General features: G+C 34.6%; 2 protein-coding genes across 3 annotated transcripts in view; one reads left to right on the forward strand and one right to left on the reverse strand.

The window, feature by feature from the left end:
* Nucleotides 1-229: 229 nt before the first annotated feature.
* The window catches only part of LOC136822648 (choline/ethanolamine kinase-like), a 43,689-nt gene continuing 18,163 nt past the window's right edge, over nt 230-25,755 (forward strand). Inside the window, exons 1-12 of one of the 2 annotated variants that reach the window (XM_067078917.1) lie at nt 230-348; nt 729-981; nt 8,610-8,829; nt 9,064-9,197; nt 9,551-9,658; nt 9,999-10,057; nt 11,045-11,132; nt 11,926-12,034; nt 13,088-13,224; nt 17,078-17,159; nt 17,610-17,716; nt 19,088-20,095. In XM_067078917.1, the coding sequence (XP_066935018.1) occupies nt 234-348; nt 729-981; nt 8,610-8,829; nt 9,064-9,197; nt 9,551-9,658; nt 9,999-10,057; nt 11,045-11,132; nt 11,926-12,034; nt 13,088-13,224; nt 17,078-17,159; nt 17,610-17,672 (1,368 nt within the window). In that variant the 5' untranslated portion in view covers nt 230-233 and the 3' untranslated portion in view covers nt 17,673-17,716; nt 19,088-20,095. Of the gene's footprint in view, nt 349-728; nt 982-8,609; nt 8,830-9,063; nt 9,198-9,550; nt 9,659-9,998; nt 10,058-11,044; nt 11,133-11,925; nt 12,035-13,087; nt 13,225-17,077; nt 17,160-17,609; nt 17,717-19,087; nt 20,096-25,755 lie in introns of those variants that run through there. The other variant, XM_067078918.1, reaches the window with a different exon arrangement.
* LOC136822647 (uncharacterized) lies at nt 20,132-25,743 on the reverse strand. Its single transcript, XM_067078916.1, has 2 exons — nt 25,680-25,743; nt 20,132-21,966 (listed from the first exon to the last, which is right to left on the reverse strand). Exons 1-2 carry the CDS (start codon nt 25,697-25,699, stop codon nt 20,448-20,450), a joined length of 1,539 nt encoding a protein of 512 aa, XP_066935017.1. The 5' UTR covers nt 25,700-25,743; the 3' UTR covers nt 20,132-20,447.

Consider the following 25,755-nt stretch of genomic DNA (forward strand, 5'->3'; position numbering starts at 1 on the left):
TTATGAGAGGGTCTATATATCGTTTGATATTTTGTTTTTGTTAAAAACACAAAAGAGGATTTTTTCGATATTGAAATTCTATATACTATAAGTAAGACACGGCTTGATTTCACTAACACTTTCGATAACCAAAATGCATTGTATTTTAAGGTACTCTATTTTTCTTTAAAAATCTTTCAGACACAGATCGAACAGAATACAATAATAAAGACACTGTGAACGATGTGAAGACAATGCTGGCCTGCTTACCAAGAGCAATCGCGAGACGTGTCTCAAAGAATTCAAGGAAATTTATACTTAGAAGTTGGGTGGCAAATATGAATAAAAAAGGACCACTGTCCATTGCAGGTAATTGAATATTTTTGGTCAAACTAGAAAACCACATTTACATTACACGTGCCCCCTTTCGATTTCGACATACCACATTCCATAATTCGCACGTGTTCTCCGTTCTTTTTCGCGGGAAACTTCTGAACACGCTAAATATCATCCGTTTTAAGTTGTATTAGTTATTATAGCTCACAGATATCCTGTGGTGTAGCTTTTTCGAAAATGTACTTTCATGATATTGGAATTAGTTGGAGGCCATAATGGGGCGCGAAAAAGAAATTTTTGACAAAAGATTCTTTCAAATGTCGTGGTGGGTTAGCTATTCTTAATTTCTTACAAGCTTTTTCATCATCCAGCCCATAGTAAAACTTGAAAAATGGAAGAAATATCTCCCTTAGAGCAGTCTTCCACCGACTTACTACAACCTTTTGGTGGATCACGTAGAACATTTTCTGTGACTTCTGATGCTTCTGTTCATGAGTTGATGGGCACATTTGAGGATCGTAGTTTGATAAGAGCTGGAGAAGATATCCGTCTTAAAACTTGTGAAGATGAGAAGGTGACAGAGACAGCATTCAAGCAATGTAAAAGATGTTTAGGAGGCACTTGGGCTAAGATGAAACCTAATCAGTTGACAGTCACCTATGTTACGTAAGTCTCAACTTTATTTGTTTATAGCGGCCATCAATAATATGTTCCGTTAACGTTATAAACCACCTTCAAATTTCAGTTTGTTTGTTTGTTGGTTATGAATCTTTTCAGATTTTTTAAATCTAACAATCCACAAAATCTTTTTGTCCCCATGCCATCTTTGATTGGTCAAACTAAATGTGTGCACCCATGTTCTAAACTTAAAATTGGCTCTAATTATTTATATTACCAAATATAAGTTAGAAAATCCTGATAGAACCATCAATCAGATATACTCAACTTCAGTTGAGCTAGAATCTGAGAATGTCTGTCTGTCTGTATCTGTCTGTCACCTCAAAACTTTGGGGGGAGGAGCAGGCTTCAAAAATGGTCGGATTTGGCTGAAATCTGGAACACTTGTTCCTTTGGGTAAATAATATTTGTCTTTTTTTTCATTTCTCAAAATTTAGATTTTTGGGAATGTGGTCACAAGTATTAGCCTCAAAACAAGGCTAAATGAAAACATTGGGGCAAGCTGGAGACTTCAAAAATTGTCTGATTTTGCTGAAATTTTACACACTTGCTCGTTGGCTGAATATCTGGGGTTATTTTTCCATTTTTTCAAAATTTAGATTTTTAGGGGCGTGGTTACGAGTTTTAGCCTCAAAACGAGGCTAAAAACTTTGGGGCATGCTGAAGACTTCAATAATTTTCAGATTCAGCTGAAATTTTGCACACTTGTTCCTTGGGTGAATATGTGGCGTTTTTTCATTTTTTCAAAATTTAGATTTTTAGGGGCGTGGTCCTTGGGGTGTTTTTTTTCTTTTTTTTTTAGTTTTCATTTAAGGACGTGGAAGATGAGAAGGTCACAAAGTTTAGCCCAAAACAAGGCTAAAAGTTTTTTTATCAAAAATTTTATATTTCGGAGGTGTCAAACCGGGTTCTGGGCCTACTTTTTGAAAATTTGTATTTTTTATTAATACTTGTCTTCTGTCGTTTGTCTTGTTCTTGTCTCTTTGAACTTGTTTGTTTTGTCTGTTATCTAACCTTTTTTTTTTGTTTTTTTTTTTGTTTCTTTGTATTTGTGTAATAGTTTTTGTTTATTTTTCTATGTTTGTTAGTTTATTTGAACTGCGGGTCGGTTCAGGGTTATGGAATCTGGGGGAGACTGAGTGTTGGACGTCCTTAAAACATGTTTAAAGCCACTGCGCCTGTCGCAAGTCCAGATTGCATTACATTTTTGTTGGGTTTTTGAATGATTTTTGGTGTTTTTGTTTATGTGATTACTTTGTTTTTATTTCTGCTTGACTTTTTAAACTTTATGTCTATTGGTTTGTTGGTTCTTTTTCGCATAAAATTCTCATTTCCTGACAGAATGTTTTAGATTGGTTTGATTCATGTATTTGGAAAAATTCAAAAAAATAGAAAAAAACGCATAATTATAAAAAAATAATCCCTTTTTATGTTTCATCTTTATTTTATTTAGTATTTTCAACACTTGCTCTCCTTGAGGTCAGATCTCTGATCTTCACCATATATATATTTTTTTTATGTTTACAATTGGGCCTACGAGTAATTTAAAAGATCCTGAAGTCTATTTCTATTTGGTTGAGTCGCAAGAGGGTCTGAGGCCCATTTTCACAACTATAGATGCTTTCAATTAGTATATGTAATCACATGATAACGAGTGCAATTCGAATATAATTGCACGAGTGATTTTTTTGTTATTAATTTTCCGAGTCCGAAAGGACGAGGAAAATTCGAAACAAAAAAATCAGGAGTGCAATTTTCGAATTGTACGAGTTATTGATTATGTGATTACGAGCTAATCGCACAAATGGCTTTCACTACTTTTTCCAAGTTAGGAAAGTAAATTACAGAAATTACACTGAGAGTTTGATATTTTTCTCTTCTCTTTATGTCTTTCTTTTATTGTTGTTTATTGATTTTCTTTTTCACAAAATAAATTTCGAATGCAATTAAAACGTTCCATGCAAAAAAATGCAAGAAAAAACAATTTTGTTAACATTGGCGCGGCATTGGAGAGTGTGATTAACAATTAATTGCTCTCTGCAGGATGCAATTAAAGATTAATTGCTCTCTTTTAGGGCGTGCCAAATAAGAAAAAATAACCCATCGTGCGATTAGCCCCGTAACCACCTTGAACTGACTACCCAATTCCCCTCACATGGCATGGGTTGACCCGGGCAAAGGTTCATTCACTTGCCAAGTGAACCGCTGCGATTAAGAATCGAACTCCAGTTGCAGCAACCAAGGTCAATGACCACTATACCACAGCGCCTGAAGTTGAGCTAGTGCGGTAAGCATGTTCGACAAAAGAGGGGCTGTATCGTGAAATCCAAGGAACTACAGTGATGGACCGATTATATAAATATGGCAAAACAGTTTTTTTTAACATTGTTTATTTTCAATTTCGGATAGATTTGATTTCTGACCGACTTTTTGTTTGAAAATCCATTTTTCCAACGTTTTTTTTTGCCAACTGACAGACCAACTCATTTTTTTACCTTAAAACACAAAAACAGCCAATCAAAAGCATAGTCTGCTTATACATACCATGTTATTTGCTATAGGCAAAAAACGATAAAAAAGACGCAAAACAAATATTTTTATGAGCTCTAGTTCTATTAATTAAGTTACATAATACGCTAATGTGCATTATCATGATATTGAAAATAAACTTATTAAAAATACCTAATAAAATAAAAAAAACTAAAGCTAAAATGGGCTGCAATAAGAAGTAGTTAATGCAGAGCTACGAGGAGTGAGGAGTGAGATTGTGATTGCCCAAACAACTATTGAAAACATCCTATAAGGTTTTCTATAAGGTTTCATTCCATGAGTTTCTTAACCACATGATCAACCAAGTTTTCACAATTTGTAGATATTTAAATCTGCAAAATATTCCCATGGCCATAGGTGCAATTGGGCGTATCACTCTTATAAACTATTTTTCATGGAACTTTATTGTTTTTAAAAAGCTGATATAATCTAGATAGGAACGAAATTTTCTGTTTTTGATTCTAGACCAGCGGCCAAGGTAGTAAATTGTGTCACTTCGTAGGGCACCTCTTAGATCAGGGCAAATTTTTAATATTATGTCCCTAATATGGTGTAGAATTGACAAAAAAAATTTGCCTTTTGAATCTCCTGCAGTTTTCGAGTGAACCGATTTTTAGTTAATCGATAGAACTTATCAAGGGTCCCCCAGATACTACTAATTCAGGGCTATCCAGCTGTGGGAATGATTTTTTCTGAAAATGCTTCCAGAAAAATGCTGATGTCATCGGAAAATGCCAAAAACGTCTATTTTTTGACTTGAAAATGCCATTTCTCGGCACCAAGTGGTCAAAATTTAACAAATAAACCCATTTTCTTTATCTTCTTTTCACGCTGAATCAGTTGGTAGCCTCAGATATTTGATTTTCAGACTTCAAAAAAAAGCGTTAGTAAAGGGGGGACCCTTGATAAGTTCTATAGATTAACTAAAAATCGATTCACTCGAAAACTGCAGGAGATTCGAAGGGCAAATTTTTTTTGTCAATTTTACACCCTATTAGGAGCATAATATAAAAAATTTGCCCTCATCTAAGGGGTGCCCTACGAAAACCATTTTAAGGCCTTTTCTGAATCTCGGACGCTGGCCTATTCTATATTGCTTGAATTTCAAAATTTCATGATACAGTTGAACTCATGTAATTCGAATTCTCAAGGGACATAGAATTTTGTTCGAATTACATGAGTTTCAAACTAGATGAGTTTTCGTATTTTTGACCTAATTCGATAAAAAAAGTCTTTCCCAGGTTTACTTTTTGAACAATTTTTTGTATTTGTACTTGATGGATGCGTCTTTATTGATATACCATCCTCCAAGTCACGGAGAGCTTCATATTTCGTTTTTAAAGTGACTTTATGTTTTCTTTTTTCCCATCTTGTCTTGATAAGAAATGGGAGGCAGTGGACGAGCTCCAATTGAATGTAAAAAAAGAAAACATTTGATTGACAAAATGTCGAGTTTTTCAGCTTCAAAAACTCAAAAAATTCGTAAATTCGAATTACATGATTAAAATTTCTTGATGGGACCGGAAAATTTGTTCGATTTAAATGATTTTTCGAATTACATGGGTTCGAATTATAGGAGTTTTCTTGTAAGGTTTTCAAGGTAAATTCTGAGGGGACCACAGAATCTGTTCGAATTAAGTGAGTTTTCGAATTATAGGAGTTGGAATTACATGAGTTCAACTGTAAAAAGAAAGGTTTACAAATTAATTTCTTTAACGGGTATTGAATCATTTGATGATGTCTTAATCAATGTTGTGTATATCTTGTTAGTGTCATAGATATCCTTTTTATTAAATGAATACCACAAATACTGTATTACTTTTGAAATAAACGCCCCCTGCTTTCAAGTACACTCCCTCGAAAAAAATAAGCCTTTATCAGAAACAAATTGAAGGTACAGTTGAACTCATGTAATTCGAACTCCTATAATTCGAAAACTCACTTAATTCGAACAGATTCTGTGGTCCCCTCAGAATTTACCTTGAAAACCTTACAAGAAAACTCCTATAATTCGAACCCATGTAATTCGAAAAATCATTTAAATCGAACAAATTTTCCGGTCCCATCAAGAAATTTTAATCATGTAATTCGAATTTACGAATTTTTTGAGTTTTTGAAGCTGAAAAACTCGACATTTTGTCAATCAAACGTTTTCAATCGAACGTTTTTGATGTTAGAATTATTGTTTGCCAATCAAATGTTTTCTTTTTTTACATTCAATTGGAGCTTGTCCACTGCCTTCCATTTCTTATCAAGACAAGATGGGAAAAAGAAAACATAAAGTCACTTTAAAAACGAAATATGAAGCTTTCCGTGACTTGGAGGATGGTATATCAATAAAGACGCATCCATCAAGTACAAATACAAAAAATTGTTCAAAAAGTAAACCTGGGAAAGACTTTTTTTATCGAATTAGGTCAAAAATACGAAAACTCATCTAGTTCGAAACTCATGTAATTCGAACAAAATTCTCGGTCCTTGGTCCTTGAGAATTCGAATTACATGAGTTCAACTGTAGTATAAAACTGTAGTATAATAATAAATGGCCCTTCTAAATTCATTTTCTTTCTGGTCTGTAATTTGCCAAACTGTAACTTGCAACCTGTTACCTGTCAACCTGTTACCTGTCAACCTGTAACCCTGTAACATTTTACAGAAACCGAAAAATTTGATAAAAATCTGTTTATTTGAAGTAATACGGTATGAGATAAGGAAATATAAATCTATTGACCGGGAGTATGTCTTAGATATGCACAATTTGCTATATTCATTATCTAGGATTGAAGCAGGCAAAGGCGATCATTGCAGACAATAGTTTAGAAAGATATCTTTTATTATAACCCATGAGTTATAACTCGTGTTACAATCAACTAAACATAGAAAGAGAATATTTTTAAATGCAAAATATGATGATCAATATACTTTTTTAATTCTATGTTCAAATTTTTCTACCCAGCTTAGCCTGGATATCCAGACTGTAAACTATTTCACCGTCTAGTTTTTTATATTCTTGTCTCTTGTTTACGGTCTAGTCCAACTAACTCGTCTGCAGGGATATTTGTCACTGCATATAATACGAGTGCATCTAATTGGTCAGTACCCGCCCAGTCACTGATCTGCATTTTTGCGGGCTTTTTTCTATTTTTCTATGTGCGCGCATGAAAAAGGCTGACTTGGCAGAAAAAGGAAAAAAAATCAAAATAAAAACACAGGTTCATTTCTAAACAAAATGGCTGATGGAAAGGAGCCTTTATAAATAGTTTTGATGAAGATGAAGTTGGCTGATGTTTTTTCCTGTAGTGTATAAACTAGTTTTGAAATATTTATAGTTTGTAAAAAAGGTTTTATATGTTGAGGTTTTTTCTGAAATTTTGAGTCTGGATACCCAGGCTATACCCAGCCCTTTTGCTATGTTATATTCAAGAAGCTGGTATGGTTTAGCTTGATAATAAATAATTATTTATACAGAAGGGATGAAAGATAAAAAAAATTAGCTCCATTCATACGTCAGTCTAGATTCAGCCCCAGGCAAAAAAGAGCCCCACTGAAATTCAGGCCGCCCTAAATATTCCAGGATTCAAGGGCAGCCTCTAGCACCATTACCTTATCATTGTAATTATTCAAAATAATTGGATACTTTTTTGCTGTTTGTCATTCTCTATATCATAATGCTTTTTGGACCTAGGCCTATTACTCACCTGTGTAAAAAATTGTGTTTATGTTTATCAGTTAGCTGCGTACTCATTATACCATTTCTGTGCTTAATATAAGAAATTTGAATAAAAAAAAGAGGGCTAAAGGCCGGTCTCCACTTGCGCGCGCTGTGATCGCACTTTTTGGCTTCAATCCTTTTTGCTTGGTAAAAAGATTACGTCATAAAAGTGTAGCGCGCGCTCAAAAAAAAAGTTGAACTCATTTCAACTTTTTTCAACCTTTACGTCAGATCGCGCCAATGGGGTTGCTTCATTTTTCTTTTGACCAATAGCGTGGAAGCTTTGTTCGAAAAAGTGCGATTGAAGCGCGCGCAAGTAGAGACCGGCCTTAAAGGAGTTGGCCCATCACAGTTAATCACAATAGAAAAAGCACCCTTCCCTTTAAAGGAATCGAGTAGCATTTACACGAAGTGTCTTGATTATCACATTGAAATATCACAATTTTTTTATGTATGAACGTAAAGTGTTCCTTGCCAAATCAAGGCGTTAATATGCGCACAGTAGTGTGTTTAGTGAATGTACTCACTAGAAAACTGTTTGATGTACATAATGCACACTAAGGCCCATTTATATGTATTTTTAACACAAGTGAGTACCAAGCTTCAGTAATTGAGATGACGAGATAAAAGTTAAATATGACTCCAGACCACTGACCTTTATATATCCCTGGACCAAGCTATATCCGCTGTCTTTGATCGTTTTTTTTAAATTGGTACTCAAGAAGAAGCCATTGCAATATTACAAATTAACGTCTAACGGCGCTACATTATCAAAAGTATTTGAGGAAAAGTAGATCTAGCGCTCTCGATACTTTTTCACTGCTATTGAGTAGTGCCGCCATTAGGGTACCAATTTCAAAAAAACTCTGATCAAAGATTTTTGGTTGGTTAGGATTGAGTAACTTGGTCCAGGGATATATAAAGGTCAGTGCTCTAGACAGCCCAGGCCTTCCCTGGAAAATCTTATCTCTTCCTAATATAGGAGCTGTCCCCCAAAATATTTGAAAATATTCAGCTCTTACTTTCTTTTGTTTCTTTAGGATATGACCCCAAAAACTGCAGAGGGAGCTGACGCTAGCATTGCTTTTCTTAAACAAAAATTATTATAAGCTATTTTTCGATGTTTTTCGGTTAAAATAAGCCATATTTTAAACAAAAATTCCTCTCAACCCTGAAATTAAATTCCACTAAACTTCCAAATTTTGAGCTGTGAACTGCGAAAATTTCTTTCTGCAAAAATTTCTTCTCTTAAGGTTGCAAAAATAATTTGACCAGTATGTTCAAAATTTCCTCCAACCTCGAATTACATGTTTGAATTTCTATTGTAAATTTTCTTTTTTTTTCCTTATTTCAGAGGAGGGATGACCAATTATTTATATCTTTGTTCGCTTCCGGATGATGTTATCACACTAGAGAATGAACCAAGAAAAGTTCTCATGAGAATTTATGGAGAAATTGTCGATCTAAAACAAAGATTTTATGAATCCATAATATTCACTGTATTGTCAGAACGGAATATTGGTCCCAAGACATACGGTGTGTTTTATTCGGGGAGAATAGAAGAGTTTTATCCAGTAAGTGATTTTATTTTAGTGATTTAGACTTTCATTCGATGCCCTAATTTTTTTAAACTGCCTAAACAATAAAGAGGCTATTGTCAATGCTTCAGAAATTGTCTAGGTCTTGTTTTATTATTCTGAGTCGGTTGGAGGCACATACCTTATCTGTAATAATGGTGACATTAACTAAAAATTCTTATATTCCTTTTAAGGTCCTAGTTAATGAAATTGAATCATTTTCTTTTACAGTATCGCACCCTGGTAACACAAGAACTGAAGAATCCAGCTATACAGAAGACAATCGGAGAAAGAGTTGCAGAATTTCATTGTATGAAGGTTCCACTTAATCAAGAAGCACAATTCATTTGGGAAAATATTGAGAAGTATTGCTTTAAGATATCATTCTCTTGACAAGAAAATGGAGCAAGATTCTTGTACCATAATCTATTGTAGGGTTAAATTTTAATAAGTTTGGTTAAATGTTTGGGCGAAATTGAAGCAATATTTGAAGTCAAAATTCTTTGTAAACTTACTGCCAGAATTAATCAAACTCTAAAACTAGTACTCTTATTAAGCTAGTGCAAAAACATTATTATTTTAATTATGAATTTTCGATGGATGTGCAAAATCTCATGAAAAAGTCAAATTGTTTGGCTCATTTTGTGCTCTTATTTTGGTTCCCGCACTTCCCAAAATTTCAATCCATAAATAATAAAAGGTCCATTTTTTTTAATAGGTTTTTATCAATGATACTGACAGTCGAATTTGAAGATGCAGAAAAACAAGAAAGATTGGAAGCCATTTTACAAAGTTTTAATTTTGAAACTGAATACATATGGATGAAGTAAGAATCGTTTTTCTGTAATTCGAATAAACTAACTCCCGTTCGAAAATATTCCACATTTACAAATTATTTTTATTTCTGAACGACAAACTTTTTTTAGGTTCTTTTTGCCCCTTTGCTTGTATTCATGATATGCACAACTGCAATAACTGCACGAAATTATGCAACTTTTCTGTTTTTGTTCCACCCAATACGTCACTTTTTCTATTGTTTAAGTGACGCATTGGATAGAAAAGTTCTCAGAAGACTCTCCAGATGGTGCATATCATATCATTAATAGATTTGAAAGTGACCAACATCTGTGATAAGATTCCACAAACAATATTTCCTTATTCTTTAGATCGATGCTGATGAATGTAAAATCACCAATTGTTTTCTGCCATAATGATGTTCATGAGGGTACTGTATCAAACAATTTTGAGGCTGTTGAAATACAACCCATTGTTATTGGCCGTCATTCTTTTCATTTTTGCTTAATAAATGCCTCTTCTCTATCTATCTCCCCAGATCTTATTAGGATCCCCTTGTTTTTAAATTTTCGGCTTTCAAAGTAAAAGTCCCTTTTGTTACTCAAAATATCTTAATTTTATTACTTCTTTTAACTTAATTTAGGGAATTTAAAAGTACACTTTCCAACCCCCGGGTAATTAGGTCACCCCTCTTTATATTAGAATCTGAAACTATTGAATATTGTCGCGGGTGGGCCGCCACGGCTCAATAAGTAACTCCCGACAATAGTCCTCAACAGCAATATTTATATATTTGTCCCCGGATTAGTTCAGGATCCCAAGCTATTATTGGAAGAGAACCGATTAGGTATTATAGGATTCAAAGCACGAGTAGTAGCAAGATTCAAGTTTGATGCATCAATGTTTCAATAAAATGAATAACCGTAAAATCCACGTGATAAAGTCTCAGTAATCAATTCAGTCATAATAAAGTCAATAGTCAATAATGTCAATGCCATTTAACAATAACCCTCCGCTGTTGGCTCAGCGGAGTCACTGCTTCATTTCACTCCTTCGCGCATTTATCAGCGTCATTTTACATGTATTCTTCGGTGTCAAACAATAAATCTCCCCAAATAGGGAGAATCAACCTCGATCAGAGGCAGTTTGAAAGACCCTTTTTGTTTCTTTGTTCCTCGTATTTCGTTCAGTAATGCACAATATGTGGCTTTCTACAGTTCATCACGTGACAATATCTAGCCTTTTCGCAAAACATGTCCCTGGACATTTAACACAATCACAAATCCATAACATTATGGGCAAAGCAACGGAAGCTAATATCAAGAAGGAGAGTCCTCTTAAATTTTCGAAACTTAAATGGAACTTAAATGGAACTTAAATATGCTCCTTTAAAGATTCAAAAAAATTCCATTTATAGGGAATTTGATATATGTTAACGATGAGATCGGTCCAGATGATTTCGACATTCGATTGATCGACTTCGACTACAGCAGTTATAATTACAGGTGATGTATATTAATTCAATATTGAAATAAACATGGCTTCTATGCCCCCTTCACTTAATATTTGTAAGTGAAGATGATGTCATGTTTTCTAACGGATGCACCCGAAAAAAGCCGGATTTCGACCTTTTTATATTATTTGTATTAAAGAGGGGTCAACTCAAAGTAAACACATATCACTTATATGAATTGCTTTGATTTTAAGAAAATGGCCTTTAAATAAAGATCTTTAAGTTGTTCTTTTCCAACCGCTAAGAATGTTATGGTGCTTGTTAGTTAGCAACATTGCTCTTTTAAATATTCCTGCTTCATCCAATAACTTTTAAGAATTTTCACCTCAGCTCTATAGTTTTAAGACCAGGAGTCAGCTTGAAGACTTTTCAATTTTGTCTCTCCTATCAAGTTTCATATAAGAATAATTAGACTCTGTTGAGGAGCAAGCTCTGCTTCTCCGTTCACCACAAGCGATTGTGCGAAGCTAGCTTAGTGTTTGAGCACTCTGGTGACAACAGCAGTCTATGCTTGCTTACCCGAGCCGCACTGATAAGTCCTGGGAAGGACGAAACACGTGTCTGCGGATAGATGTAAGAATAATTTTAAGAATATTCTTCCTTATGTTTTTGAAAAATAGCGACTAATGGTTAGTAAGGTAACTTGAGATTATTTTAAATAAAAAATTTACAAAGGGGGTTTGATCTTGAATTTTTAGTGAGACTAGCAGTAAAAAACATCCCTCCCTGAATTGGCAATCTTGATTATTCTCAGTATCTGGAATGTTAATTTCTAATTATTTTAGAGGATTTGATATTGGCAACCATTTCTCAGAGCATCTACATGAATACAGCGAAGATTTTCCTGACGGTGTTATTTGCACACAAGAGAATTATCCTACCCGAGAAGAACAGGTTTTACATTATAATAATTCTTTTGAATTCCCAACTTTTTTTAACTCTCATATTAAATTCTTTCAACAAGTGACTGGCAACCACGAATGCTGACGAATTTCATTTCTTTAACAAATAGATTTTGATATCGTGACTTGCTTTTTTATAAGAACAGGTAGTAGGCTATGTCAAATACTTAACAAAACAAAGTGTGTACTAGGAAAGAAGGACTGCAGGTATTACAACTGATAAGGGTATTTTTAGACTTTGATAACCACTTACAATTTTGGAACTCCAATCAAAAAACGTTTGACCAAACCTGATTTGACTGAAATTCGGTACTCTTGTTCTTTGGGTGAATATCTGGTGGAGTTTTTTTGGTGGACTTCAAAAGCGGTCAGATTCGGCACACCAATTTATCAGAATTTATTTTTGGGCCCGATGGACTGTTAATATTATATCAAGAATATTTACAAGATTTACAATAGGGCCCTTGAATAATTTAAAAGATACTGAAGTTAAGCCAAGTTAAGCACGATTGACAGTATAAACAAAAATCCTCAAGATTTATACCATCTTTATGACCTTATTACTCAATTTATTTTCAAAAATTTATTTCACAAAAATCTCTCGAGATAATATCTCAATAGTTACCTACTGTACTGTTTGCTTAGATTGATAGATTTGATATTTTACGTGGATAGCCCAGTAACCTAGGACTTTCAGACAGTCTTTCGATTGTCTTCACGAGGTCCACGGCCTGCTGGCTCTGGTATCTTTCAACTGAATGGAACATTGGAAGGAGCGGGGATTCGAACCGTAAACCCCTTGGTTGAGACGCTGACTCCCTAGACCACTTGGTCCTTCCTTGCTTAGCTGATCAGGCCTGGACTGAGTGTAGTTTTCCAGGAAAATCTGTCCTTTGTAATATTGGAGATGATTCAACATAGATTGAGTGTCGACTCGGATTTGATCTTTCAACCTTTTTCAGAGATATTACTCAGGCAATGTTGAAAAACTATTTTAAAATTAAATAGAAGATCTAACAAATGTAACAAAAAATTACTTTTTCAGGAGAACTTTGCACGATCATATCTTGATACTATTCAACGTATGAGAGTGAAGGTGCTGACAGGTGAAAAAGACCCCTTGAAATATTATTGTGATTATGATGCTGGAAGTGTTGACGAATTACTCAACGAAGCTAACAGGTAAAATCAACAACGTGGTTTGGGTTCTAGTATGTGAGGTCGGATGAGGTCAAGTCATTTCAATGACTTTAATTTGAATGTAAACTATATCTTCAGATTTTCACACAAGGGCTGGTAATAGATGGTAAATATTATCGCCCTTAAAGGTGGCGTCCTGGGATTTTTTAGGACGACGAGACGGATTTTTACAAACAGATTCAGAAATTAGATATTAGACTTCGATATCAAATCATTATTTTGACATTTATAATGATCAATAGCTTCTTTTTTGATCCGGGAGGCTTTATTAACAAAACGCACCCATGAAACACTGATTTCATACATCTTATATTACACATTAGATAATATATCGTTTTAAAGACCTTTTTAACCAGTGTGTTAAAAAAATCGCATCGTCGTTCAAGAGATAAGACGTCAGGCTTAAACGCTTAATCACGACATTTTAAGGATTAACATTGCACTGACAAGAAGTCAGAAAAAATTGTCTAACTTGTTATGTTCATCTTTTCTAAAATTCCTTTTGTGAGTTAATACGAAATTATTGACTACTTAAGCAGGGGGAGATTTTATCGACGATCAAGTGTTGCTTCAAGTATATTTCAAATTCGTACTGTCAATCATCACACGTGACTGCATGTCAAATTCGGACAAAAATGACAATCTAAACTTTTTAATTTTTCAAACTCTGTCGAATTTCATTTACTGGACCAGATAATTTCTAAAAAAAGTACTTTTGGTGTGGTTCCAATGTCCAAATAAAACCTCTTACTCTTAATATTTATAATACATTGTCAAATGTATTGAGATTTTTTTTGTTGTTTCGCTATATTTCAAAATTTAAAGTTCAGGCGAGAATGGAGATTTCCACCTTATTTCATCGAGTTTTTCGATTTTGTAAAATTTACACATAAATCACATAAGTCTTTACTCATTGTTTCATTTCTTTAGTCAGGTCCTTTTTACTCTGTGTCGGACTTAAAGTTGTATAAGTTTGATAAATTCTCCGCTCATTTTTTCAAACCACACCCTACTTTTTTACGTTTTTTTGTCCCATCATGAATCCTGTTTTCGGTCATATGGTAGATGCAAGAAAAGGAAAATTTTAGTATCAATATCCTTTGAGTTGGACGGAAAGAATAAGATATATAAGTCAACCAGAAGGGTTTTACAGTTTAATCTCTAAAAACTCGACCAATTTTAATTCCCTGTAATGCCGATCCATGAAAATATGGTAATAGATTTCGATTTTCATTGATTTTGTTATTTTTCTGTATCAATATTTTTGTTATTTTTCCCTTTTTGGACCTACCCCAGTGGGTGGATTCCGTCCGTCTGATGCAAGCTTTTCTCGGGATTGGCTCATTCGATTTTTAATGAAATTTTGGACATGCAAAATGGCAATACCTAAAATGTGACAGAGCCCGATTTTCAATAAACATACTTTTCCTGTCGAAAATGCCGGATATATGCCGGAAAAACCGTTTGTGTGGCATTTTCTCGGGATTTCATTAGTTTTTTTCTGATTTTCTGCACAAAGATGCGTATTAGTAATGTCCATAACATGGCCGAGTCCGATTTTTTAGAAACATTTATTTCCGGCCGCAAATGCCGGAAATATGTCGTTTCTTATTTTACTTCCTTTTCCATTTCCATTCTATATTTTTCATTAGATATGTCCAATATGCATTGTGCTTGTTTTTGATAAACTAAATTTACTTCCACGGAAAATCTTTTTAGGAAATAATTTTCAGGTGTGCTTAAATACCATTTTCGAATAACTTTTTCTTCAGTGGGATAAAAATCCGTATTGAAAACCCAATGGGGATAGAAATCCTATTGTTCCAAGGTTAAAATATCCACTGGGGATGGTTTCGGAGTGAAATTTTTAAGCACTAAATTAGGAATGGAGATGAAACCAAAATCAATCTCTGAGAATGAAATTTCAGGGTATTTTCCAACCGGGGACAAAATCTTTGCCAAATTTGCCTGTGGGGCTAGGGCCCAGCGGGTCTGTGACACAGAAGTATCTTTTTCGTTTGCAAATGATAGACTATGATATGTTTGTTGAATAAACTAATGCAAGCTCTCTCTTACGCTTTCCGGTACATCCAGTCTACCCTCTGCATATCTTACGCTTTCCGGTACATCCAGTTTTCCCTCTGCATACCTATAATTAATGCCCCCCTTAATATGTCCAAATACACCCCTAGCTCCTGAAATATTGCCAATACACGTTTTTTTTTTTATAAGGAACCTTAACTTTGCTTTGAGCCTGGAGTTCCTTATTTTTACATAGAATTTCAGTCTCAAAGTTCCTTATCGAGTTCCTTACTACATAGGAAATTTTGAACTTTTTGACCCTTGAAAGATCAAAATTTGGTCAAATTAGTCCCAATAAGGTACATTATTTTCAAATCCACTTATTCTCAGCCTGAGCAGTTCCTTAACAATTCCTTATTTTTTGAACCATTTTCAGCCTCGAGTTCCTTATAAACGTGTTCCTTATAAAAAAACAACGTGTAATTGATTTTCCAGCTAGCAGGTAGCGTGAAGCTAACTTCCATATAGCACTATTATACAACGTGAGCTCATAGAAATTGATTTAAATAACTTTGTGTACCGGTTGAAAGGTTTCAAATCCATTTATTTAACACAGTATTTATCAAGCTTACGAATTTTAGCCATTAAGGAAAAAGGCTCAACTATGTTTCAATCTTAGACAAGAGCTAGCATTAGTTAATATAGGAAATGTCATACATATCTTCATACTTTTTCCGGAACGACCCTTCATATAAGCTATAGATGATTTATACTTCTAAATCCATTTGTATCTTTATACCTTAAGCTTCTTCTCTTAAAACTTTTAGAACTTTGTAAACATATCTCATTTTTTTTTTTTCTGTAGCAAGTGTTTGATTTTAAACTTTGATGACTGATAATCAGGGTCTTTAATTCTACCTTTTTTCTGTCACTTATAGTTTTAGAATCTTTTAAATCTCTTTCATGATGTATGTACTTTTTTGTGCGATTTTCATTGCTTGACAGTCAAACTACACGTTTTTTATAAGGAACACGTTTACAAGGAACTTGAGGCTGAAAATGGTCCAAAATTGACACAGTTTCGCGATCCCGAAGAAAAAGCTTTGATCAAGATTTTTGATCATGCGGTAGCACTACTCAATTTTGAACGGAAAATTTAATTGAAACACTACAATTACTACAATTTGACCCAAACGGGTAGGGCTACCATTAGGGGTACAATTTTTCTAAATACTCAGATTAAAGATGGGCTTAACTCATTCCGCATGTGAGGGAAATCGGGTACCGCCACTAGATCTAGGACTCAAAAAAAATACAATGTTTCTTCTGTATAGTTCGATTACTGTTATTTTACACTTCCCCACAATGCACCGCGAGCAAAAAGCAAAAGAGACTTTCGTGTGTTATCATTTTCCTTTCTTTAGGGGAGGGCGTGAGAGATTATCGATGAATCGGCACTGGCGTTATTTTAGATCGGTTAATCGGTACTGAGGGTAAATTGATCGGTAATCTGTATTTCAAGAGCCTATCAGTATCGGTACAAAAAAACCATGTTCTTTTCATGATAGATATTTTCAATAAAGATTTAATCTGAAAAATATCCGCTCGTTCGCTGCTCCCATATCATCTTTATCCCCTTTTCAGAAGTTCTAAACTCCCGCTTGAAATTCAAAATGAAATTAATCTCACCCCTTTGGAATTGTGAATTGTTACAGATTTCCAAATACGTATTACCTTTGTAGAGGCCTACTGAATTTTAATGGTAATATTTATTTATCCATTAATCTACCCTCTGCTTTTTTATTCATTTTAGGTTTGCACTTGCAGCAAATTTCTATTGGGCTGTCTGGTCCATCATTCAAGAAAAAGTCTCTAAAATCTCTATGAATTATCTGGTACGTCATTTTCGTATATCATGATATAGTTAAGTTTGAAATCTCGAACTTAGAATCTTATCTTTTTTCTACTTCATGAACTTTCTCAGACTCACCTTTCTTTTCCCTTGTTTGATCTAACCTAATGCATTTTTATGTACCGTAAGTGGATAAATTTTCGCGAGCAGATATTTTCGCGAGACAGTTTTTTTTCAAAAATAATTAAATTTTTGCGGGATTTATTTTCGCATATCGGTCCCTTTTTCAACTAATTTCTTTCATTTTAAAGGTTTAGCAAAAAACCTAGGGTTTTTAGTGAAATTCTTGGTTTTAAAATTTTCGCGAGCATTAAATTTCGCAAAACTCGTGAAATATATTCCTCGCGTAAATTGATTCACTTAAGATATAATCGACTGTATTTGTTGTTGTTTTTGCTGGAAAAAAATTCAAATCAATTTTGTTGACTTTTAGAAACACACTGAAGATAGGATTGTTACTTATCGTTTGTTGAAAGACAAATACTGCAGCAACTGAAACGAGCTTGCGTAAACTATGAGAACCCTTGCAGATGTAGAAAGGTATTATAATATAGTTTAGTGCTTCAAAATTCGGTTTTTTTTATCGAAAGACTAAACCACAGAAACTTCCATTCTACCAGGATTGATTAGATTTTAAATGATAATATTCTCTGAGAAAACACAAACCCTTTTTTAGAAGATGATGCATATTCTATTTGTTACTATTGACTGTGTATTCGAAAAACGCTTCTATTTCAGTTATGCAATTTTCTTAACAACCTTTTGTGGTGGAATTTTTTCCACCAAAGTAAAATAAGAAAGCAAGTGTATGGCCTTGTGACAATAATATTCTTCCTCAATTCTCGAATCAAAAGATTTCCTTAGCAAAGGATTCAAGATTTTTAAAGCCGACTCGCATCCCTTATAACAAAAAGCATAAGAGGAATGTTGTCAGCCTAATTTATTACAGCTCCACTTCATAATGACTAATCACACTCCATGTACTAGACCCGTTGGGACCTCCACCCCCTCCCCTGGCTTCGACCAAAAAATCGTAGTCGGTAAAAATGGTATTCTTGTAAAATTTTTAGTTTAACCTTTTGATTTAACTAAAGCAGATATAACACTTTAATGTAAGATTGGTAGTATTCATCTAATTTGTAGGATAATAATCTTGCCATTCCTTCTGTTCTGAGTCCAGTTCTAAATTGCTGCAATATTTTATTCACGTGATCGTTTTCAAATAAAGATTCATCAAATGTTATCCGAATAGAGGACAACCCGAAAAAACCATTTCATGATCGCAATGACTCACTGGAGATCGGGACTCATTGCACTTTTCCTCTTCTTCTTCAAAATTTTAGACCAATAGGAAGAGTCCATTGATCTCAATTACCCCTGATTCATTTCGACCATGCATTTGCCTATGGTCCCTATGCGAATACATAACAATCAAAAGCTAGAATAGTTTATCACCCCTGAAATTTATTCATATTAGCATCGACCCTTTATTTCAAGGCAAATTTTGAGCAATATAAGAAAATATAGTTCAAGGTTTGACTCTGTCGAATCGGATCAAGGGGTTTGAACTAACAGCATACCACGTAAGCAAATGCCTCTCTAACTACTAAAATAACACGTAGTAAAACACTGTCGGACAAGGTGACACAAGGCTTTTATACTTAACAAGAAATTCACACAGATTAACCTCAACTGATCAACGACTAATTAACATCAGCCAAAAGAAAAGCCAGGTAAAATATAAAATGTAAAATTTATCCTAGATATCACTCCTATGGACCTGCAAACAGGGCCTTTATTTTATTTAAGGCTACGATCTACTCTTCCTCTTAATTCGAATCGACCAAGATGAGGCTGTATTAAGGGGATTTCAAATTAAAGAAGTTTATTATTTCCTCCTATTTCATTCAGTGTCATAGGAGAGACTTCTTGCGCTAAATTTCACATTCTTACTGACCCGTTCAAAGATAACTCGGAAAGCCCAACTCCAAGACCTTGGCGACAACTTGAAACAGCGATTATAATTAGAAACATTTGAAGACAGTATTCGAATATTCAAGATGAGAAATTCACCAGTACCTGAAACTGTTGAACTGTTGTTAATCTCGTCGTTGAAGTTTACTTTTAACTCAGAGAGAATTATATAGACACTTTACTGGATACGCATGGAAGAAGCAAAACATGACATATTGTTTTTTTATATACGGATAATTTTTTTACGGATAGGACTTATTACAAGGTGGAAAGAGTCTTTTATGATAAATATATATAGTAGTTTTATTATTTCTTCAATATGAAGAAGATTTCGTTAATGTCAAGACAAAAAAAACTTTTCATTTCCATTCTAGAGGCTTTTTTGGGTTGAATCTTTGCAGAAATACACCCCTGTGTTACAGACCCGCTGGGTCCCCGGCCCTACTGGAAAATTTGGCAAAAATTTCTTTTCGGTGGGAAAAATACCCTATAATTTCAGCCCTACGGAGAAATTGACTTTGATTTCATCCCCATTTGAAATTCATTGTTTAGAAATTGCACTCCAAAAACTGGATTATTTAACCTTGGAACAATAAAATTTTTATCCCCATTGAGATTTCAATCGAAATTTTTATATCTGCTGTAGGAAAAAGTTTAATGAGACAGGGGTGTAAAAATTATATGGGAACTGGAACTAGAAGTGAAGGGCGATGTAGTCATCTTCAATACTAAAATTATGGGTCTTATTATCATTTTTTTCTGAAACTATATACAATTATTATGACAAAAGTATAACATGGAAATTATAATAATTATAATTTGTAAAATCATAATGTTACATTTGAAGATTTATGATAAACAAAATTTTGTAAATACAAAATGCTTTATAATTCTAACCTCGAAATAATGTTGATTCTTTAAATGGAAATTAAATGTCGTTTTAGAGATGTAGATAACCTTTTTAATAACAAGAGCAAAACACTCTATAAGTATGAAGAAATCACGTTCGATTTTGATAATCATTTGTAATACCCCCAAAATTGAATCTTAATTTGAAGCTGGTATGTAGTCTCAGTAAATATAAGAACTAGGAAATTTGCCTGAGACTTATTCATATTTTCGAGATATCAAATTTCAAACAACTAAAAAACTATAAAAAATTTAAGAAGAAAGCATCTACCCAAAATTTCAAAATATGGTAATACTCTTAGGACATTCGTACCTTTTTATTCAATCAAGCATGAGTATTCTTATAGAGTATGTTCTTATAGATAAAAAGTAAATTTCTTAAAAAACTTCATTGATCGTCTTTCTCTTGCTTACTACTGGTTAGCGGCGAATTTTGTTGTTTTTGACAGTCTAATTCATTGTTATTCGCTTCTTTACGAAATGTTTCTGCTAAGATTTTAACAGCTTCTAGTAAGAAAGCGCTTGTACGACAATTAGCTTCTTTCTCTTCCCGCATTCGACCTTCTTCAATCTCAAGTCGTTTCTTTTCAATTTCGATCAAAGTTTTCATTTGTTTATACTGCAGTTGCAATAGATCCTGATTGAACATAAGGTGTGTTTGGGCGTTCTTAGCGTAATTATCAGCCGTTGGGGCGACACCGCCTCTATACAGTTGTATGTAATTATGTCTGTAATGGTGTGGGGGTGGAGGTTGTGGTGGACCCTGTGGCGGAGTGTAATAATTACACGCGTGATTTCTAGACTCTCCCCCTTTGGTGGAAGGCTCACTTTGAAGGTTGATCATTTGTGCAGATGGGGGTGGCGGCGCCATGTTGTACTGTTCCAAAGGTGGTATGGGAAGGGCGGAAGGCGGCTCCATTTGTTCTTTATTGAAATCCTTCTCTTTAGTAGATTTACCACTTCTTGACGTGTATGGGGCGGGTTTAGTGCAACAACTTCCCGAGCAGGGTTCTCCGCGATGATGCATCCGACTAAAGTTAGATGGAATGGAGGAAGCTGCATGATATGGGTTGCTTCCTCCATACTCGCTTTTCATTGCATAAGCAGGTATCTTGCGAGGTGGTGGGTGGCAGTTAGCCGAAGATGTAGTTGTTGGGGGATAGTACAGTTTGCCATGATCTAGATCAGGGTGCTCGTTAAATTCTTCAGTCGAACGAACAGATGATTTTCTTTTATTTGTTGTGTTGATTTTTCGTTCTTCTTCCATTTCTTCAACCCTCTCTTTCTCTTCCTCGTACGCTTTCTCGTTGTGCAGCTTGGGTGGGCTCATCGACTGTGAACCTGGACTATAGCTCTTAGAATCGCTCAAATTTGACGTCACCATACCACCAGTCGAAGTCTCTTTGCGTGTCATGATCTTGTCAACGATGTCAAAATACTCTGGTAAATCTTCCCATGATTTCTCGGATCGACGACTATCGATAGTTTGTCTGTAAAACTGTAACAAGTTTTTCATACGGATTTGACACTGCGCAGGCGTGCGAAATACTTCTCGTTCAGCCAATAAGTGAGCTATTTCTTCCCACATTTCTTTGTTAACGCGAACACCCTTACTCTGCTTCCACCATCGTGTTTGACAAATCTTGTCACGCCATATTTCAACAAGAGCTTCTGTTTCATCTTCACGCCATCTTGAACCAGCATTCTTTGTCACCGGTTCTCCGCCATTGCTATGGCTACCATTTTGATTTTCATTACTATCAGAAGGCATGACGTACACTAGATTCTCGTGCCCATTCCTCGGGTATTGATACGTTCCATTGTAACACGTGTATGGTGATTTTGAATTCATGTTGGAGTCATCAATTGGGGATGATTCATAGGACGGGTGCTGACGCAGCATAGATCTGTTAAAAAAGTAAAAATGTTCATAAGTTATGTATCAAGCCTTAGTGACCAGCATTCTTAATCCCTGTTTATCCTACCGAGGTTAGATCACAAGATTTCTTTAAAGCCCGAATGGCTAGATGGAGTGAATATTACAAAGAATAGTGTTGTTATTGTTTTCAACAACCCTCGAAGCTTCTGATTGGTCAAACGCTAAAATTCAATTGTAATGTCACGTGACCTCGGTATGATTTCCTACACGGCACACTTTTCAGCCAAGCACGCCATCTAGCCTTTCTGGCTTTATAGATCTGTGGATCAGATTCCCATGAATACCGGGCCAGTTGGCAAGTGAACGAATCTTTGCCTTTATCAGCCCATGCAGCGAGCTAAAAGGACGCTAAATCGTGTTGAGACAATTGCGAAAATTGACTAAACCGAAACAAGATCGAAAAAATAGTTGAATAAAAATGAAACTAAAAGATATCTGTTTCACCCCTGGATTAGCACTAAACGGATCCCTTCCTTATTTACTCGAAACACCTTGAAGATTTAACCCCTCCCTTACAGAAATACAATTCTATGATGTCCTTCCACAACATACAGTGTGTCCCAAAAAAAAGTGGACAGATATTTTTATACAAAGTCCTCATAATTTATGCTAAGTTTTATGACTTGTTTACTTAATATTTTAATCCAAAAAACCTATTCAATCACTTTGGGGATTGAGCGGAAAATTGTAATCTTATCTTATTTCAATTATTCTAAACTAAGCCCAGTTTAGATTATGAGTTTTGAGGATTTTACTACTACTATAATTTTTTTTTTTTGGGACACACAGTAACTCACTCTCTGATTCTATTCTATTGGTCTTAAGCTATATTAAAGTCATTGTTTTCAATGAAGTGAAATGCTTATTAATATGGTACACGAGTGCACAGGCCTACCTTCAACCAAGTCAAGTTGCTGATTCCTGAAGCTTAAAGTCTTTCACTCTGTTTTTTATTTATATACCAAAACGATCGAAAAATGGCGTAATTTTGAATCATTATCCCCCTTAAATAGAGATGTATCATCGTCTTGTTTCGAACAAAATATCGTAACCTATGTTCTTAAAATAGTGCGAGGTGTTTGTTGTTTAATTTTTTTGCAGTGAACAAGTGTTTTAAATCCCACCATTACCCTATTACCCTTTAAGCTAACAGTAAATCGAGAAAAAAATTGGCCAAACCATGGATCAGGACCTATTTATACCTTCTTTCTGTTTGGGAGCTATTATCTAATTTTTTTCCTGATCTCTTCTTAAACCTAAGAACATTTCAAAATGTGCTTTGTATCATTAGTCATTACCAATGAAGTATAAGCCCGAAGGGCTAGAATCGAATCTTTAACCTTTCTCTGGCAAGAAAAAGTGAAGCCTTAAAATATGCGCCGTATTTTTGACGACGGATTGAATCTAGCGATTCATTTGTTTTCGAGTGATATATTTTTCGAAATTTAAGTGTAAATTTTAGTTTAAATCTGTCATTTGTGTAAAAACCAGGCGGACTGCGCTAGACCGCGCAACTTTGATAGGATTTGGTAGGATTAAAATCCTACAAAGGAGATTCGATTCTAGCCCTTTATACTTCATTGGTCATTACTTTTGTTTTACACAAAAGAGGCTAAAAAAATGTTTTTCTTTATAAGCATTACACTTATAAGCACCATATCTAGATGTAGCAAACACTTAAGCATATGCTAAGCATTACTTTGAGCCTACGAATAATGCTGTTAGATTTTACAGACTTTTCGGAATTTCCCTAATTTTTTACTTTTTCGAGCAAGTTAATTTGAGTAATTCCGAGTAAAAAAAACTGGGGTAAAGCTTGAATGTACTAGTAGTGCGTCTGGTTTATTTGGTGTAAAATAATGAGACAAAAACATGTATTTTTTAACTTTGTATAACGTATACCTAGGCTCAAGGCATAACTTTTTCTTGCCTTAGGTTGAAGATTCCTCTCAAACTCAATGACCTTGACCAAGGGAAAGACTTTTGCTCAAAAAAGAATAATGTTGCACTGTAGTGATGACTATGTTTCAAAAACATTTTAATTTAAGGGATTCCGTGGAATCTTGTTATCAAATTCTTCTGACGAGGGCAATCGGAAATATTTTTGATAAATGTGTTAGTTACCTTATCTTTCGAAATCATCTTTCGATAAAGCGATTGGCAAGTGTGTGGCGATACTTTAAAGCAATCTTCTTTCAGAAAAAAAATTATTGATCCTTTTTTCTCCTCTTTTCTACTATAATAAGATCTTGTTTTGTTACCTATGTTTTAAGTAGTTGAAAATCTAAAAGATTAAATGCGGCCTTAAAGAAAACCTTTTTAGAGAAAAAGTATCAATGTTTAAGATCTCAAAATCTCGATCAAGCTAAGCAGGCTCGTTGTTTTTTGATAGGGCCGATTTGTAATTTTTGTTATTGAAAAATGAATTTAAACTAAGATTGATTGATCGACCAACTTGATAATAAAATGAATCTTCTGATGAAACTAAATTTCATTGCCCTAGCCTGGATATCCAGACCCTAAACCATAGATTTTAAAGCCCCGAAAAGGATAGAGAGATATCTCGAACCTTCCTCAAGCAAGAAAAAGTGAAACCTTAATATTTGCGCAGCTTTTAGAATGATGGATTGAATCTATAGCGCTTTCTCTGCTTTCACGCGGCAAATTTTGAAACCTGGCGATGGATTTTACTTTTTCTCTGGCGATTGTGTGAAAACCACGTGGATCGCGGGTTTTTGGATGGGAAATAAATGGCTTCGTATTTTCCATCTAAGATTTTTGGATCTAGCTCCTTTGGGGTTTTAAAATCAATGCGCTAAACCATATTTTGATGTGACAAATGCACACTTGTATGCTACAAGCTTTGATGTGAATTGTAATTTAATCATTGGAAAATTCGATTTGGAAGAGATTTAGGCTTCCAAGCTTTAACCTGAGATCCTAGACAATAAGGCTTACTTCTAATATTAAAAGTTTGTGTTCCCAAGGAAAGTTTTTACACTACTTAAAGATTAAATTTTGTGGGAAATTTCCCATCTGTCACAAAAATTATGACCATGATATTGTAGATACAAGGTTAGGACGTGTATGGATGATTTGAATTATTTCTTTAGTCTTGATAACCAGGCAAAGCGTTGTCCATATCCAGCTGAGTCACAAACCTCATTAGAACAACCCTTTCTCACAGACACACTGGAAAAATTGCAAAATATCGTCCCCGGTGGAAAATTCTACTCCGAGTTTCGTCTCAACTGAAAATAATCAATCCTCACTGCAAAATTTTTCCCATCCCCACTGAATTTTCTGACTTGAAAACAAAAGAATTTAAATCACCGGTCATAAAAAGTAAGGGAATATCGATTCCATCGAATTTCAGACCGTTATTTTTACCCCCCACTAGCTGTAAAAAATTCTACCGGGCCTGTGAGAAGGGGTACATTAGAAAACTTTAGTATGATACGAATTCAATGATGATAATAACATTTAAAAAAGCTATTTGTGAATTTCGCAGTTACCCCGTTTACCTGCGGGGTATTACGCCATATTACCAAGAAGAACATCCTCCGGAATAAACATGATTTTACTCCACGGTAGCTAGAGCCTGTATCAAAATCTTCTTCGCCAGGAAAAAACCACGGCAACAGCACTCTGGAAGTGTTATACAAATGAAAAAATACTTACGGTGATGCCATGTTCTTCATGTAATTATTTGCTCCCTTCAACTCAAATATATTTTTCTTGAATTTTCACTAAAATG

The sequence above is a fragment of the Clytia hemisphaerica genome, unplaced genomic scaffold (assembly GCF_902728285.1).
Source record: "Clytia hemisphaerica strain Z4C2 unplaced genomic scaffold, Clytia hemisphaerica genome assembly, whole genome shotgun sequence".
Lineage (NCBI taxonomy): Eukaryota > Metazoa > Cnidaria > Hydrozoa > Leptothecata > Clytiidae > Clytia > Clytia hemisphaerica.